At 35.1% G+C, this 18,675-nt stretch overlaps 1 protein-coding gene across 1 annotated transcript; it reads left to right on the top strand.

Annotated features, from left to right (window-relative positions):
* The first annotated feature begins 9,557 nt into the window (after positions 1–9,557).
* Positions 9,558–10,396, top strand: LOC137709537 (heavy metal-associated isoprenylated plant protein 16-like). The gene is made up of 3 exons (XM_068448621.1): positions 9,558–9,687; positions 9,801–9,879; positions 9,998–10,396. Exons 1-3 carry the CDS (start codon positions 9,682–9,684, stop codon positions 10,240–10,242), a joined length of 330 nt encoding a protein of 109 aa, XP_068304722.1. The 5' UTR covers positions 9,558–9,681; the 3' UTR covers positions 10,243–10,396.
* Positions 10,397–18,675: the final 8,279 nt, after the last annotated feature.

Genomic DNA, 18,675 nt, shown 5'->3' on the forward strand with positions numbered 1-18,675 from the left:
GCCGGGATGTGACAAAAATGTGTTTGGTAACACAACAAAAAAAAATGTTTTTTTTAATTGATGTTAATGACAATAGAAAAACATAGAAAAGCAGAAACAAAGTCTACTTTGCTTCTAAAAAAAAGTGCTTATTTTTTCAAAGCATAGTAATCAGTGCATATTTAATGAAATTTTCAAATAGCAAATATATCTCCACATTTTTTTCACAAAATTACAATTATTGCTTCTACATTATTCTCTTTCACAATTATTATATCACATTAAATAGCATATCATTTTTACTCATTTAATAAATTCAGAGCAATTTATATAAAAGTTTTCTAAGCACTCAGACACTACTTTTTTTTTTTTTTGTTAAAAGCACTTTTACAAAAAAAAAAAAAAATGTTTACCAAACACTCAATAACTTTATTTTACAGTTGTTATTCTCACAGCACAACAGAAGCAGTCTTTTTAAAAAATACGGCAATACCAAACAACCCTTAGAAGAAAAAAATTACATTTATAAGGAGTGCATAATGCGATTTTATAGTGCTAATAAAAATAATTTTTTTAATATATAGCATTATTACATATAAATATTAGATAACAAAATTTTTTGATTTTCCCTTCAAATTTGATTTGTGCGATTGCAGTTTTTGCTTTTAAGATTGAATTTAAATATTTGCGTGATGACAATAAGGGGGCGAGGTCATTAAGAAACAACAAACATAATCGCAACTAGCACAAGCCACAAACACTAGCAAGATAATGACACAGTACGATCACAATGGCAAAGCAATATCAAGGCAAGAACAAGAAGGGCAAAACAACTCAGCGCGCAAGGCAACAAAAGCAAACTGCAACAAATTTTAGGGCAAAACCTAAAACATAAACTTTAGGGCAAGACAAAAGTAAAGCAATCCACGGAAAAGGAAGACAAGGTAAAGGCAAAGACAAAACAGTGAAGCGAGCACATCATGGTTCAAGGGCAAAGGAAGCGCAAGCATAATCATCATTCTCAAGTGTCGGGCATGTGGGTGCATGAAGAAACCTTGCTAGATTTGTACACACACAGTGAAGCAAGCACATCATGGTTCAACTAATAATGGAACTATGCTTATACCAAGTTAAACAAAGTATTTGATAATTCTCACATAATTTGAGACACACTCACAAATCACAATCCTTTATTATTCTCTTCCAAAGGAAAACAAGATGCAATAATCCAAAACATGAAGTAAATCAAACTTAATCGTACTAGAAAACCTATACCTATAAACACTAAGAATCTTGATGGTCATGTCCTTTGATTATGAATGAGTGGTTACCATGTGCTGGTAGTTTGTTTATAAACTTGCTTTTTCATTTGCTGTCAGTTTGAATTGGATGAACAAATGTGCCTTTTCATTTTGGTGAAGGCACATCCGTTCAGATGGGTTACATGAAGCAGTTGCTACTGCTCGTATATAGGCACTGTTTGGAAACCGACGTGTTTGTTCGGTAAACAAAGCAATTTGTCTTCATTAGACACAACCCAATTGAAACGGTACTTTGATATTATTCCCTCTAAAAATCTAACTTGGAGGATGGGGTGTGTAGCACATTCATTTTTACTTTTCATACACTCTTTATTAATTTTTGTCATTTGATCTTTTTTAATTCAGTTGATATGACGGCTGCAAATTAAAAGGATGTGTATGAAGTAAAAATGAGCGTGTGGATAGTACACCCCTGGAGGATAACTTAAAGAATTGAATACAATCTTTAAATCTCACATGTATGTTATCTCTCTACTAGAAATTTTGACTTTACCGACAAAATTAATTTGTAGGCAAAAGTCAAAATTTGTCGCCAAAGTGTTTTTCCCGACGAAAAAGTTTGTCGACAATTTTTTCGCTAAAAGCATGTCGCTTGAGAATTTTTCCGACAAAATTTGGTATTTCGTCGGCTATGATTCAACTTCCCGACAAAATCCTTTTTGTCAGCATTTCCATCTTTCGACAAATATTTTTGTCAGTACAAGCCTTTTTAGCCGACAAATAATACGTTTCAACCTACAAAATGTGTTTATCGCTATGGCTATTTCGTTGGCACAGTCTTCTCTCTCCCTACAAATTGGTTTCGTTGGGAATACATTTGATTTATAAAAAATAAAATAAAAAAATACTTTAATGCTCAACTATTACATATGCATATCAAAATACAATGCACAAAATTGTTAAGAAGTTATGTTTTATTGAATTTTAAATGTTGAATGTACAAAGGCATATCTACAGTGCTTATACAAAAGCATCATATGTGAAATCATAAAAACAAAATTGAAGGAACGTTACAAATGAACCACCCAACATACGTCAAAAATCACTCTGCCTGAAAATGTTCATACAAAAGCTCTTATTGACCTGGTTCTTTTGTCCAAACTCTCATGTAACTTGTAACATCCCACATCATTTAGGGGAGTGGATCATGTATGCCTTATATGTATATTCTCATCTTTACCTAACACGAGGCCTTTTGGGAGCTCACTGGCTTCAGGTTTCATGGGAACTCCGAAGTTAAGCGAGTAGCGTGCGAGAGCAATCCCATAACGGGTGACCCACTGGGATGTTCTCGTGTGAGTTCCCAGAAACAAAACCGTGAGAGCGTGGTCGAGGCCCAAAGCGGACAATATCGTGCTACGGTGGTAGACCGGGCCCGGGATGTGGTGGGGGCTCGGGCCGGGATGTGACAATTTGGTATCAGAGCCTAACCCTGGCCGTGGTGTGCCGACGAGGACGTCGGACCCCTAAGGGGGTGGATTGTAACATCCCACATCGCCCAGGGGAGTGGATCTTGTATGCCTTATATGTATATTCCCATCTCTACCTAGCACGAAGCTTTTTGGGAGCTCGCTGGCTTTGGGTTCCATGGGAACTCCGAAGTTAAGCGAGTAGCGCGCGAGAGCAATCCCATGATGGGTGACTTACTGGGAAGTTCTCATGTGAGTTCCCAGAAACAAAACCGTGAGGGCGTGGTTGGGGTCCAAAGGGGACAATAGCGTGCTACGGTGGTAAAGCGGGGCCGAGATGTGGTAGGGGCCTGGGGCGGGATGTGAAACTCAATTTTGAAGTTGTCGTCCATATTTTTTTTTTTTTTGGATTAGTATCACCATGGATCATCTGAATATCAGCCTTTTATTTTGTCTTATAGTTTTATCATCGTACATCGTTGGTTGATTGTCTTTGTTTTCTTATGCAGTTGCATGGAGAGCTGTGTAAGGTACTATCTGCAATTTATTGCAAAATCATGTCAATTTTTCCTTCTTTGGAAACAACTAGGAGCAAGTCTGGTATCCAAACTTTATGTTCGCTGCATGTAGCACTTGAAAAGATTAAGAATCTTCTTTAGCATTGCTCAGAATGCAGTCAACTTTATTTGATAGGTATTCCCTCAATTTGCATTTGTACTTTATGTAGTAGTGCTACTCCAACTTTTCAAGTAAAAAATTATCTCCCCCCTCTACTCTGGAGGAATAAATTTCTATTTTGGTGTTTAAATTTGTTTCATTCATGATGAGTTTGTATATAAAATTGCACTGTCTATAATGGGCAAATTATTTGTTATCATTTAGGCACAATGGAATCACAAATTTGTCAAGTATATCTTGGATTCTTGGTTGCATATTCACCTACTCACAACTATTGTATTCTGTTTATTGACTGGATGGATTTTTATAATTTCCAGACCTACTACAAGGTTAAGTATGAGCTCGACAAGAAAAGTGGCCTTATAGTAGTAAGATTCTTCTTTATCTTCACTTACAGGTTGAACGTCTAATTTTTGTTGAAATGCAACTTAATTGATGATTATCCTGCTAGATGAATTGTAACTAAATTGATTTTAATTTTTGTTTTTAGAAACTTAGTTGATATGGAAATTGAACTTTTTTAAATCCTTTTATATTCCGTTATATTACACTATTGCGTCTGGACTAGTAATTTTCATACGATGTCACCTATAAAGTTTGTTGCTTTATCATGTCATGTATTAGTTTGTTGCATCTGGACTAGCAATTTTCATACGATGTCACCTACAAAGTTTGATGCTTTATCATGTCATGTATTTTATGTTGGAGTTTATGTTCAATCACCAAAAGTAGAAATGATTGCTTCTTTGTTCAAGCCTATGTTCAATAAAGATGGGGGGCATAATTAGTATAGCTTTTCTCACCACTTACATTTACTTTGCCACTTTAATATTTTTGTACCCAATTTCCATTATCTAATTATTTACAACTTTCTGTTATATTTGTTTTACAAAGAGAATACAGTTGCATAATTCTTCATACAATTTTCAATTCCGCAGCAACGCTCGGGCACAGTTTCTAGTACCTTCTATTATCAAATTCGGCGAGAATTTTGGGCCACGCACTGCAACAACAAGGTGCACAATGATAAATATGAGAAAGGGAAAGAGATGAGCGACAAAGATGTGAGTGAGAGATGAGAAAGACCAATTGAAAGCCACCTACCTTTCGAAGGAAAGAGAGCGCAAATTCGAGTCCATGAGTGAAGGACGACATAGCGAGAGAGACGAGGCGGCAAAAGGGATGTGAAAAACCAGATAGAAAGAAGCGTGATAGATTGAGAGAGAAGGAGCAACGTGAAAGTTAAAGAGAGTTATCACAATTTATTTTCTTAATTAATTAGGCTTAGGAATTTAAAAAGCCCTAACCGTAAAAAATTTAGTATTCAAATGTAAATTTTAAGAAGGCGGGAAAAATCCCACCAAATCCTACCCAACGAAGCCAAGTTCTCGGCTAGGAACTTCACTACCGACAAAATATTTTGTAGGCAATAACACTATGTCATCTGGAAGAGTTTGCCCCAAAATCTTAACCATGGTATGCACGTTTAGCTGACAAAGCAAAAAATTTGTCGGGTGAAAGTTGTTGTGCCGACACACTCTTACTTAGTCGGCTTAGAAATTATCAGCAAAATAATATTTTCTAGTAGTAGCTAGTTCTTCAACACTGAGTTTTTTTTTTTTTTGTCTGAATGAGAAGAAAGACAACGAGTTGATGCTTAAGGGCTTGTTTGAAAATGCTTTTAAAATGATTAAAATGGTTTTTTATGAAAATATTTTTGAAACCAACTCTTAATAAAAACGTAAATGAATCATGAAAAAGCACTTAAACTTATTCCTAAAAAAAAAAAGCACATAACTAGTGCGTTATTTCAGGAAGCAATCTAAGTGCTTTTGAAACGCAAAAATATTTTCTCTAAAACCATTTTGAATCATTTTAAAAGTACTCTGAAACAAATCATAAATCTACCATATACAATATGTTATATTTATTTATTTATTATTTATTATTTATTATTTATTATTTATCAAGCACACAAACAGTGAACCGCGTAATGGGGTACCTTTCAAGGGGTTTACACTTTGGTCAAAATTTCGACTAATCCAATTTGCCCCCTAATGACTTAAACGCATCATTGTCCATAGATGACCCCAAAAGGAAGTAGAAACAATTATTAATTAGGAATATTAACGAAAAGTCTAAAAAAACTTTAATTTTAATGAAAAATGACAAATAAAGATGTATTGAATAGTATCAGAGAAAAGTAAAAATGTGATTTTTCGTTAATAGTGAACAATACCAAAACTGTTTCGTTAAGACTCTCTTAATAATTTGTAGTTTGCCGGAATAATAACTCTTATTTCCAACTTGTTTTTTCTTTGCACCTTCCAAACCAAAAGTCGATTACATGAAATCGTTCACGTGGTTAAAACTTATTTTTTCAACTTGGTGCAGTCACTACAATTTTTATGAGATTCCCAGCAACAATCCCTAACTAACAGGACTGAACCTTTTGCTGATTAATTAATCTTGTTGCATGGTCGAGGTTTTCTTAGACAGTCTCTAACTCGTAAAACCTAAAACTTTAAACTCAAAAAGTTTAGGTTTTAATCCAGGAACAATTTTATGCTCCAATCCTTTTGAGTTATATTTTTAAGTTGAGATTATTAAATAATGAATTTAGGATAATTTTTTCTTAAAGTAACTTTTAAAAAAAATTATGTAGACTATCCAAATTTTATTTTATAAACATTTTAATCTATAAATAAGATTCCGATAAATATTGAAAAATCACTAAACTGAAACCATGAAACTCATGGACACTATGAAAGAATATGAAACACATGAAATAATTTTTTTTTAAATTATTTTAGCCGTTGGATTTAAATTTGGACCATTAGATTTTTTTTTTTTTTTATCGTTAGATTTGATCATATTAGACTATTGGATTAAATGAATTTTTAAATATAAAATTAGAAAAAATATACACATATGGTGGGCCAGCCGACTAACTCATGTGAGAATTCTGGGCTAAATTTGCCTTAGAAATGAGTTTTGAGTTAAAACTCATATTTGGCCCAAGAGTTGGAGCAAGTTGAGGTAAGTTTAAAACCTAAAATTTGAGTTTAACTCTAAGAATTGGAGTAGATTAAATGTGGGCAAAGAGATTGACCTATCATCTTTGGCATATATAATTACCGAAGTTTACTAATTCAATAGCTTTTAGAGGGAAAATGTGTACAAATCCCCACAGGAGATGTCTTGATTACACCATAATCATAATATTACAACAATAAAGAGTGTGACGTTGTTAGTACTTGTTTACTTTCGCATTATTCATATATGCTTACTTTTCTTCTTATTGAATGAAATACTCCTATTGGGTATATGAAGGAATCATGATGAGGATAATTCTAAGAACATTTTTACATTGTCGATTTCAAGGTTGGCTAATGTGATTTTAAATTAACTTGACACATTCATTCCTCTTTTCTTTTTTTTATTTATTTATAATTAACAAGACGTTAGTTGGTCTTTTTTAATTAAAAAAAAAGACGTTATTGATAAAATATAAGATTACAACTAAGAGGGAAAGGGGGGTTCTATTGGGGTCTGGCCTGGCTCTTTTCATGTTTGTAGCACAATTTTTGTCTAATATTATAAAATAATATATCAAAAAAATAAAATGACAGATAGTCTATAAAGAGTTATTTCGTTTGAAAGGTATGTTGGTAGTCCACAACATGTGATTTAAGAAAAAAATATTCTCCTTTTGACAAGTAATTGGTTCAAGGCAGAACTTTCGTAAGCACGCCACGGCTTTTCAGAAAGGGGAGCCCGTGGACAAAGACAAACTGAAAACGACGAATCGGTAGAAGTCCACGACGAGTGCAAATTGGGGCTAATTAAGGTCAAGGTCTTCTGTGCGTGTCGGATTAGAGAATTTATGAGAGGGAATAGGACCAAAAGGTTAGGAGAGAGAGGTACTTCCGTTTTTATTCCTGGATTCGGACGAACATGTAATCTGGTTGCTGAATCCAGAATTTCTCCTGATTAAGGGTGTCTTTATCTTTCATGAACGCCAAAAATAATTTTCTGACAGTCGGAAATTGCTTATCATTAACTGGTGCGTCTGCTGTCTGGAAATTCTTTAATTGTAAGTTCATTGATTGTCGCTTTACTTTTCAAAGTTATCTCTAGAAATTAGAAAGTGACTGTGAATGTATAAGTCGTATTAGCCCATGAGCATGATCATATTGACCTTCATCATCAATTAGTGTCGGAATCAGAATTGAGTCATCGGTTGTTTTTGGCCTCAACCTCGTATATATTTGTGTGTATATTGTATTTGACTCTTATAAATAATTAAGGCAAAATAAACTACAACATCCTTGTCATTCTTATTTTATTTTCTTCTATCATATTTTTCTTCCTTTTTTCTCTTCTTGTGTGAAATACTTTAGTGGAAAAGTCTTAGAAGTCTTCAGCATTACTCCACATAGTATCGTGCATCCACTAATTCAATATAATACATCTTGTTACATACATTTCGATATTGACATTTAGGTACATTAGTTCAATATAATACATTTCGGTATATACATTTGATTCTTTATAATATATTTATGTACAAATATTTCGGTACAAAGAAGTCAATTTTACATATTTCGGTATGTCATGTGTGTCCCTAATTTACCCTTTCTTTTAATATTTTCTCATTTATGTTCATTTATAATTAAAGAATTAATTTGTGCATATTAATAAAATTAAAATTTTAATATGGAGACATTAAATAAAAAAATAACAAAAATAGAATATAAATTTTAATGGAAGTACACTTCAAGGGCTTATATTGAATATATAATCTAGCCCTAGGTTTTTTTTTTTTTTTTTTTTTTTAATTTTATTTTAACATTTGTGCCACTGATGTTCTTTCATAAGCATACAAAGTGGAGATATTAGGACTAATCGTGTGATGGACTCATGTTTTACAAGCACTTTTGATGACAAATTTTTATTTTCCCTTCTAGAAGGTTTGTGTGGAAGATTATTCATGAACTTTCCCAATTCATGGGCATGAGAAAACCAGTTGAGTAACGGAAAGGTGAGATGTAACAACTAGGTTTCTATATATCGGATAAGTTTTATAGAATGAAAGGTTTTCAATAGAAAACGAAGTGACAACTGCGTTTATACATTCATAAACCACATGAATTCTTGCTCATATATTGACAAGTGAAGCCCTTCCTACAAAAATCCATAGTACCATCCCCATCCCATCCTTTGCTCTAATCTGTAGACTCCGGATTGAATATGGTTTCCAAATTTATTTCTCTCCCTCATTGTTCGTCCCCCAACGGGCATGCCAGATTTCCCTCGAGGCCAAGTGTACTGCGGCTTCGGCCAAAGTAAGGGTATTTTACATATCCCATTAGCCTCACCTTCTATCCATGTGTTACTGTGCTTGTATATATTTGCAGGGATTCGTGAATGAGATTTAGATCTAGTGACTATCTTTTGGTTCTGTGTCTTTGGTGAAGAAATCTGGATGTGGTGTGCTTCTAGTTGCGAGTTTGGTACTTTTATGCTGCAATGTCTTGTTCGTTTTCACCACTTAGTCGTTTTCTCTAGTGTTGCTGTTTCGGTAACTGCTGACAAAACTTTCGTGGCGGTGATGGTGGCGGACATTGCTTTCTGCTGGTGAAGATTAGGGATTTGGGTTTCCGTTTTAATTTATTTAATTGGGCTGGACTTTTATGTATCTATTTTTCTCATAATGTATTTTGATTATTTTACCTTCCTTTGTGTTAACCTGTAACCTTCTATCGAATTAATGAAATTAACTTTTCAGAACGAAAAAAAAAGAAGCAAAAGTTACTCTCACATCTAATATAGAGCCAATTTTCATATCATGATGCGATCAATAACCTTTTGACCAAAATAAAATAAAATAAAAACATGTGACCAAGGCACTAGGAAGTAAGAAATCTCGTGATCGTGATCGTTCATCGTACATCGTGCAGTCAGTTTTCGTTAGGTATTATTTATATTTAATTTTAAATTTTAAACGATTTCTGATCACAAGATGTGCGATAAATGACCACGATCATGAGATCCCTCGCTGGATCCTTTTCCGCCTATGATGTTCTCATTTCTCTTCAGAAACGTACTTGGTTGAGACTCCCAAGAGGCCTATAAATATCGAAGTGCCTTGTCACTTTTCACCAAATTTCCACGCACAACATAATAGTACACACCCCTATCCTTCTAGACCCATCAATCTCTCAAAGCCGGCCGAAGGCCTTCAAAGACCTTCGGTTCATCTTCGTCGCCGTTAATCAAGAACCAGGATTATGAAGGTATGTTTGAGATTTGAGGTCCATGCAAGAACATGCATTGGACACAGAAAAGACAAATTATTTGATTCAAAATTTGTGTTCTATGCTAATCGATCGCTCTTTTTGGTTTGCAGCAAAAGGTCGTGATCAAGTTGTCTGTGCACGATGAAAGGACCAAAGCCAAAGCTATGAAAACTGCAGTTGGGGTAGATGGTAATTTACTTATTAACTGTGTTCTACAATAATTTTAATCAAATACCAGAAATTAACTCTAATCCCAATTTAGCAGCTTTAGTTACAAATTATTACTAATTAAAGTTTAATAATGCAGGTGTGAACTCAGCAAGTTATCAACATGACAAGCAACAAATAGAGGTAACGGGGGAAGGGGTTGATGTAGTTGTGCTCACAACTTCGCTTAGAAAAAGCTTGAAGTATGCTGATGTGCTGAGTGTGATCCCTGTGGAGGAGAAAAAGAAAGAGGAAAAGAAGGAGGAGTGTGCCATGGGTTACCCTCAATACGTGGTGGCTTATCCTTGGTATGAAGAACCCGCCAGTATCTGCACCATTCTGTGATTAATAACTAATTGTATGTACTAGCTTCTCCACACTCGTTTTCAGGCTGGTTTGGTATTGCTGTGCTTTGAAAAAAAATTGATTATGTTGTGTTGTGAGAATAAGCAGCTGTGAAATAAAGCAGCAGAGTGTTTGGTATACTTTTTTGTAAAAGTTCTTTAAAAAAAAAAAAAAAGCAGTATTATAGTGTTTGATAAACTTTTATGTAAAACAGATGTGAAAAAAAGCTGGTTTTTCAAAGCTGGATTTTGCAGCTTTGTGTTTTTGGCTTTTTTTTCACCCAAAACTGTGAAAAAAAAGCTGAAGCTGAATGTTTACCAAACATAAAAAAGCTCCTAGTTTTTTTTTATAGCCACTTTTTTCAGAACCACCTCAGTACCAAACTAGGGCTTCGCCTTATCCATCGTAGTATTATTATGAGAGAAAAACAAAACAGTAATAGTAATTCTTACCCTTTATTTCATTTTCCGCACCATCATTTAGAGATCAAATGAATTGTAATTACAATTGAAATATTGCCTGAATGGTATTTCTTTCCCGTATTTTCATAATATGTTTAGTTTTCTGTTAAGGTCATAGTGTTATAAGGAAATTGGTATTTTCCAATATTCTTCAATTATTCTGCAGTGTCTTTTGCCCAAAATTCTTGTAGTTTCTGTCGCCCAGAAAACTAGTTTCTTTTCAGCTACGAGTACCCGCCCACAACTCGTAAAAGAAACTAGTGATGATAAAAGTTGTGAACTCAAATTTAACATTATCTCAAACTCAAACCCATATATCAATTTGCTTCAACTTAAAACCCCAAATGATCAACCCGAAGAGAGAAAGAAAAGGAAAGTTGCAGTCACAACCATCTAAAACTCCAAACATTTGATTCATGTGCATTGGAGAGAAATAATAAGCATTGGAGATTGCCCTTTTTTTCCATGGTAGAGAACATTCATCAAACAAAGTCTAAAAGGTAGAAATACGGCTTGCACCCTAGAATGGATTAACATATAGAAAGAAGATGTCACTTACGCAAACAAAGCATGAGTGATAATTATTCACCATAAACTTACGAAGTAATACATAAATGAAAAAAACATAAATACGTTTAAGCTCAAAAAGAAAAATCCTCCACAGAGGCCCAATAGTAGCTAGTAAAAAAAAAAAAAAAAAACCCCTAAAAACTTAGGTGATAGATGACTGCCTCAGCTTCTTGAAATAAAAAATGGCCGACAATCCATACCGTCAATTCCGCACCACAAAATAACATTTGTCCATCCCTGCATCCTACTATATACAGACATTCAAAAGCCTCAAAATTACACTTCATTCCTACATCGTGCCATGTACATATCCTGCCGTAATTGGAGATTGCCTTAAGCTGCAAGTGTAGTTGAATAATAAAGGGGTAAATTTAAAATTACAAAACAGACACAAGTAAGGCATTGCCACATCAAGTGGCCCACATGTACCCTTCATATAACTGGTTAAAGGACAAATATGGCGACAACTGGACAGCCATCCACCATTCCAAGACCCCTCCTGTAATTGCACTATTCTAATTATTACTTAGCTATATGTGTGAAACTATATAGTGACAATTTCATAATCTCTTTTGTGCTATTAACCTATTAGTATATAAATTATGGATAATGTTGGGGAGATTAAAATTTTAAACTAAATTTACAAACCAAATTATGTGTCACCAATAGAAAATAAGCACGTAATCGACACTTAATTAGTAATCCAATCGTCTACAAACACATCATTTGGTTTACACAATTTAGTTTAAAAAGTTAGTCTCCCTAACATTATCCATAAATTATATATAGAAAGTTGACATTTTTTTAGTCTGCAATTATATACTGCACACTGCTAACACATTCTTTAATTTGTGTGATTTACTCTTCAAATTTTTCTTTTTGTGTTGTGATGTGCCTTATGCTGAAGTGTTACGAGTTAGGGCGGAAATTTTGATGCCTCAAGGTGCACATTCCTATGACTATAATCACTTAGTAAGAGTCACGCGATCATGCACACACTTAGTAACATGACATACTCTTCATGAATTATTTAGGTTAGGTCATTAATTATATTACAAAAGCAAGGGGTAATCTAAGGGGTAAATTATTATAAAAATATGGCTACATTTTTTTAGTGGTCTGTGTGGTGATACGGCACTTTCAATGTAACACCTATGGTAAAAAAATTGTTGATGAGCTCTATTAACAATTGAAGTCTAAATCCAAACTTATGTTGATATTTCGTTAATCAAACTCACTTGACTATCACGTGAACAGGTCAAATTTGTCATTTCAATCAACATTACATTTTATGTTTGATTTGGTGATTGATCCCGTAGAAATTTGGTGGACTATCTTTTTCTTCTCATCCATCACTTGCCAATGAATCCCTGGCAATTGTATCTCCTAGATCTAAACATGCAATTGAATTTTTTCTTTTTTAATATCAAAATATGTTTCACTGGTTGAGCAATTTTTTTTTATATTATTTTTAAGAAACACACCTTTCTTTTGCTAAAGTACAAAACGACACACTCATTTCCTAATACAAACACACTCACCATTTGAATACTCGATATTTCAAGAGCAGAAGGAAGCAACCACTGCCAGGTGATGGAGGAGAAAAAAGAGGTCAGCCCCCAAATTTTCACGGGATCAATCACCAAATCAGACATAAAATATAATTTAAATTGAAATGATGAATTTGACCCCTCTATGTAATATTCACCTGAGTTTGTTTAACATAATACTAATGGAAGTTTGGGTTTAAAGTTCAATTGCAAATAGGACTCACCATAGAGGTTTGATTAACAACTTTTTTACACAAAGGTCACATTGATTGTGCTGTGCCACCACAGTAACTGTCACATCCTGACCCGGGCGGGACCACTTCCCGAGCCCGTTCCACCACCGTAGCAAGATATTGTCCGCTTTGGGTCCCGACCACGCCCTCACGGTTTTGTTTTTGGGAACTCAGATGAGAACTTCCCAATGGGTCACCCATCCTGGGAATGCTCTCGTGCACTACTCGCTTAACTTCGGAGTTTCCATGGAACCCGAAGCCAATGAGCTCCCAAAAGGCCTCGTGCTAGGTAGGGATGAGAATATACATATAAGGATCACACCCCTGGGTGATGTGGGATGTCACAATTCACCCCCTTAGGGGCCCGACATCCTCGTCAGCACACCACAACCAGGGTTAGGCTCTGATACCAAATTGTCACATCCCGGCCCGGGCGGGACCACTTCCCGAGCCCGCTCCACCGTAGCACGATATTGTCCGCTTTGGGCCCCTAGCACACCCTCACAGTTATGTTTCTGGGAACTCACACGAGAACTTCCCGATGGGTCACCCATCCTGGGAATGCTCTCGTGCACTACTCGCTTAACTTCAGAGTTCCCATGGAACCCGAAGCCAGTGAGCTCCCAAAATGCCTCGTGCTAGGTAGGGATGAGAATATACATATAAGGATCACATCCCTGGGCGATGTGGGATGTCACAGTAACCACAAAAAAAAAAAAAATTGGCCTAATAATAAAACAGAAAGACACAAATAATGCATTGTGTTGCTACTGCCTAATGTACCTTTCACCATGGTTGTTAAATTAAAAATCATGATGGTGATAGATGGCAACTTGAACGGCAATTCCCCTTGGCTTGATCTTAAACAAGGAAAAAAAAAAAAATAGAAAAACAAGAACAAGAGGGAAAAGCAAGAAAACAGAAAGGATAGAGGCTTTTTAGCGGATCAACAAAAAAAGGAAATTAACTTGGCTTCTTAATAATTGAGGTGGAGTTTTGCCTCAATGGTTGACGAGGAGTTCCTCCTCATTTCACTTCATGACCAGTTTATGAAACTTTAAACTTATTATCGGAATTATGAATATTATAAATTATTTTATAAAGATCATTTTTGTAACAAAAAAAAAAAAAGAAAAAAAAAAGAGAACCTTTCGTCATCAAACTATACAAAAACAAATATAAATGAATCTAGTAAAATTATATAAACTGTCTATTTATTTGCTATTTTTTATTGGCTAAACAATTCACAATTTTTATAAAATAATTTATAATAAAAAAGATTCCAATTATGAAAAGTTTCATAAAGATTCCCAATAAATATTTGTAAATTGAATACATAATAAATTAAGAAAGAACTCCTCATCAATCTTAAGAACCAACCTCCTCTCAACAAAATAGCACACTTCTATGTAGCTGTGTACTTAACACTGTAAGAAATGATTGGTTTAAACTTCGCATTATATGATGAGGATTGATCGGTCGGTCAGTCTAACAGCTAGACATGCATGACTCCCTTAATGCCAACTAAGAAAAATCAACATTGTTATTGACAATTTGCTTAGATGGCATCCAGGGAGCCAGGCACGTCATGCCTCTTGACTGGTGGATAGGTTGATCCTTAATCATCGTGCATCTCATCATAATTGGCCTGCACAATAATAAGAAGCTCAATAAACTAAATAATCCAACCCAATTATCCGCAATTATGACAATTAATAATTTGCAAGAAAAGAAGTTATCCAGGTGAGAAATTTTATCAGATCTCAATTCTTACCTGGTTCTTAGACCATATTAGATAGCAAATAACCCTAAAAACACGAAAGTTACAGGAAAACTAACAATGTATAAGAAGTTTAACTGCATTAGTTTCCAACAGGTAAAGAACCGTCTGATTAAACAACCCTAAATACGAAAGTGTAAGCGTAGGAGATGAGTCAACAATGTATAGCAATCAGACAGTCCTACTTCTATAAGTGTAAACGACAACAGGAGATGAGTCCACGGTGTTCAAGAAGCTTAATTACATTGCTTACCCGATAGTTAGAGTACTGAATCTGAATCATAAACTATGCCTGACAAAGAAATTGGAGGAAGTTACTAGAAAATAGCAATTGTATTCAAGTCTAGCTTTGTTCTCTCTTGCTCGAATTTGCTTGACTGCATGAGAAGTGTGCAGAGAAGTGGGATTTATAAGGAAAGATGGAAGTGATAGAAGTAGGCAAAGACAACAGAACATCCAACTGCAGATATGAGAGATTAGATAGCACTGCTCCTTCTCAAACAGCAGACGGCAGAAACAGGTTTTTTCTTCAACATTATTTCTCACTCTCTATTTTTCTGCAACAAAATTAACATTTATCTTCTCAGATATCAGTAGTAAATATTGATGTGTATCATTATAATGTTATTAGTAGCTTAATAATGCCAAAAACGGCGGCCTTGAGCTTTGCTCTGCAGGAGTGTGGAAGTTTGGATGTTTCTGGCGTTGGATATGGTGACCTATTATTTCCCATCACCCATAAAATTTTAAAAATAGTTTCCAGGTAAGTGGGCAGCTGTTGATAGGAGAGAGCCAACCGCCTTGTTGACCGGTATTAGACGGCGCCAAAGTCACTGCATGAGACAAATCACAGCCTTGCTTTAGGTGGTCTAACGTACTGTCTTACGGCCGTTTGTGGGACATTTGTTACCAAGGGTACTTACAAGGTAGGAGGTAGGAGATGCGGCACATGTTACAATTAGTGTGTATAATCTAAATTAATAGGAGATAGGTAGAGAGACTTGAACAATACACGCTGGAAGACAAGGCTTCATATTTTCTCGCCATCATTTTTTGCAATATGATTTAAATTAAACACGTGAACAACTTGTAAAACATATAATGACACATACCTATTGTGTATCTCGATAACTACACGCTTATATTTTGTACCATATTTATGAATCACGTTCTCGATTTAGTTTATATGTGACTTGCATAAATGAGTCTTATTTCTCTTCTTTTTTTTTTCCTCTCAAATTCAAGCAATAGTTAGGGGAAAGGAGTGGAAACATTTTACCACTTGTGTTACAAATCATTTTCAGTCTTATTTCTAATTTAACAATTAATCAGTAAACATGATTTGCCAAAAAAAGTAATTAATTTTTTTAAATTATCAAGCATTCATTTATTGTAAAATGTAGAGGAGAAATTGAAGAATTATATGATGACTTCTATGAAATGCCGATCACAGTTCTGGAAAAGGGAACAAATATCAGTACATATAGTATTTGGGCCATGTTTCTTGGTGTCTGATTGGTTAACAGTTGGATTTGTGGTGGATGACTAGACTTGGGTTAGCCCAGAAAAAGCCTGACCCAAATCTGCCATAACTCAGTTTAGGTTGAATCTGAAACAAACCACCCCCCCACCCCAACACCCACCCACCCCACCCCGGCGGTTTCAAACTTATTGCCCTTTTACAGATCTGTAATCTCAAACAACCCCCTGTTACCAACTTATTGTCCTTTTAAAGATCATTGAGTAAAATTGTTATTGGCAATATAGTGTAGTGATATTATTTTTCACATGTAGGTTCAATTTTTATAGATAACAAGTTCAATACTAAATATAGTTAGCAAATTGTGTGAGTCCCACGGAACAAGAAGGGGAAATGTTCAAAGCTCCAAGTCCGAATGCCTTGAAGTAAGCACCAACTTGTAAATTTTAAATTTTTTTTATTGTAATAGTATTTTACCTACGATTTAGAATATGTGCTCAATTGCAGTAAAAAAAAAAAACACATTCTTCAAATGAGTCACAAACATTAATTTGATACTTCCATGCAAAAACACTTAGTTTACGCTAAAAACTCGTAAACAAATGCTTCCACTTATTGCTACTCACTTTTATTAACATATAGTCCTTTTCGACCCTCAAAATAGTACAGGCAGGAACAGGAAGTCCAAAAACCTAATGGAATAGAAAGGGGTTTCTACTGTGCACTATAGCCGACTGCTCACCAGTCTGTTTTGATTAAGCAACGTAAAGCACTTTCGGACCGACAAGGCATTAGGAACAAACCTACGTAGACACCAACTTAGACCACGTGTTCGTCACCAATCAAAGGCAGAAGTTTAGGATAATAGTCAGATCACTACTCGGAAAGAACATCATTGACTAGTTAAGATTAAGCAAGATTTGGTACGTGTTGGCCTATCAACTAAACAATTGTCACTTAACCGCTGAATGACTAATGAATGAAAAAGATTGTTAACGTGCCAGTCTACGTAGGTAGCTCATTTAATACCAGAACAGTAAAGTAGGTGAACCCAAGACTTTTTGGATCCATTGAGGGCCTATATAAAGGGGTGGGCACCTCTTATAAAAGGGTCGGACGATGGAGAAAAGAGAGAATTTAGTCTATAGCCAAGCGACGCTTGTTACCTTTATATCAATATATTATAAACAACACATTGAATGTAATCCATCTTTGAGAAATGAACTATTTAAATCTTAAGTACATTTTTTTTTTATAGCCTTAAGCCCAAGCCCACTAAGATCAAGAGTTCTATTGTTAACCTGCAAATTTTGAGTGTTTAACAATTTTCACTCCCTCCCGTTCCCAAGCCACAAAACCTCAAGAATACCTCTCTACAGTAGCCCTATTTCTTTGATGATCAAATAATCTGCTCCAGAAATAAAGAAAATTAAATCCCTCTACAGAGTAGCCCGTTTATCTTTAAAAAAAAAAAATTCCTGAAAATTTCTTTCTCAGAGAAAAACTAAATAATTGAAAAAGAAATGAAAGCCGTGAATTCGAAATGGGGGACTCAAGAATCCCCAACAACTAAAAAAATGAAACTTGAAAGGTTTTTGTTTTGATTTCACCTTCTCTGGGGCCTAGTTCTCCGCAGCAATCGGCATGAGAGAGAGGAAAGAGGGGAGAGAGGTTGGTGGCGGCGGTGGTGTGGGTGTGGGTGAACTAGTGAACCAATTTACAGAGTTTTCATTCAGAAGGTTTTTTCTTTCGTTGAGAAGGTTTCCGTTGGGGGAAAAGGAATGTTGTCGAAACGAGAGAATGACAGCTCATGAACTGAATATCAGATCACCCACGCATGTATCGCAAGGGCATTTTGGACATTTTAATACTAAGGCTGTAAAAAACAATCATTAAAACAGAGGCAAAACAATCAAAACACTACTGAATGAATAGTACTATTTTCTCATCCAAATTATAATCTCATCCCCATGAAATTAAAATGCTATTTTTCTACCCATTATTTTCCCTAAAATAATTATTTTTTTATGAATTACCTCCAGTGCTACCTGAGCTGATTTCGTTCTTTGAAGGTGCTATTTGGAATAAATCAACCTAACAAGAATTCCCAGACTCCACTTTTGATCGGAGGATGGACAACCCACCGTTGGATTTGTCCAAGCACTTTTAACTATATCCAAATGACCATCTTCAGAGAAGGCAGCATGCCATCTGAGGAATTCTGGTCTAATTGGATAGATGGCATCAAACTCAGCTGTCGAAGCTTTCTTCATTAAAAAATAACGCCATTCTCTCTCACAACCAAGCATCCAAGATAAAACCAATTCCCTCGCTTTCGGCTTTTCTTCACTAACTGGAG

Source organism: Pyrus communis, chromosome 11, assembly GCF_963583255.1.
Source record: "Pyrus communis chromosome 11, drPyrComm1.1, whole genome shotgun sequence".
Lineage (NCBI taxonomy): Eukaryota > Viridiplantae > Streptophyta > Magnoliopsida > Rosales > Rosaceae > Pyrus > Pyrus communis.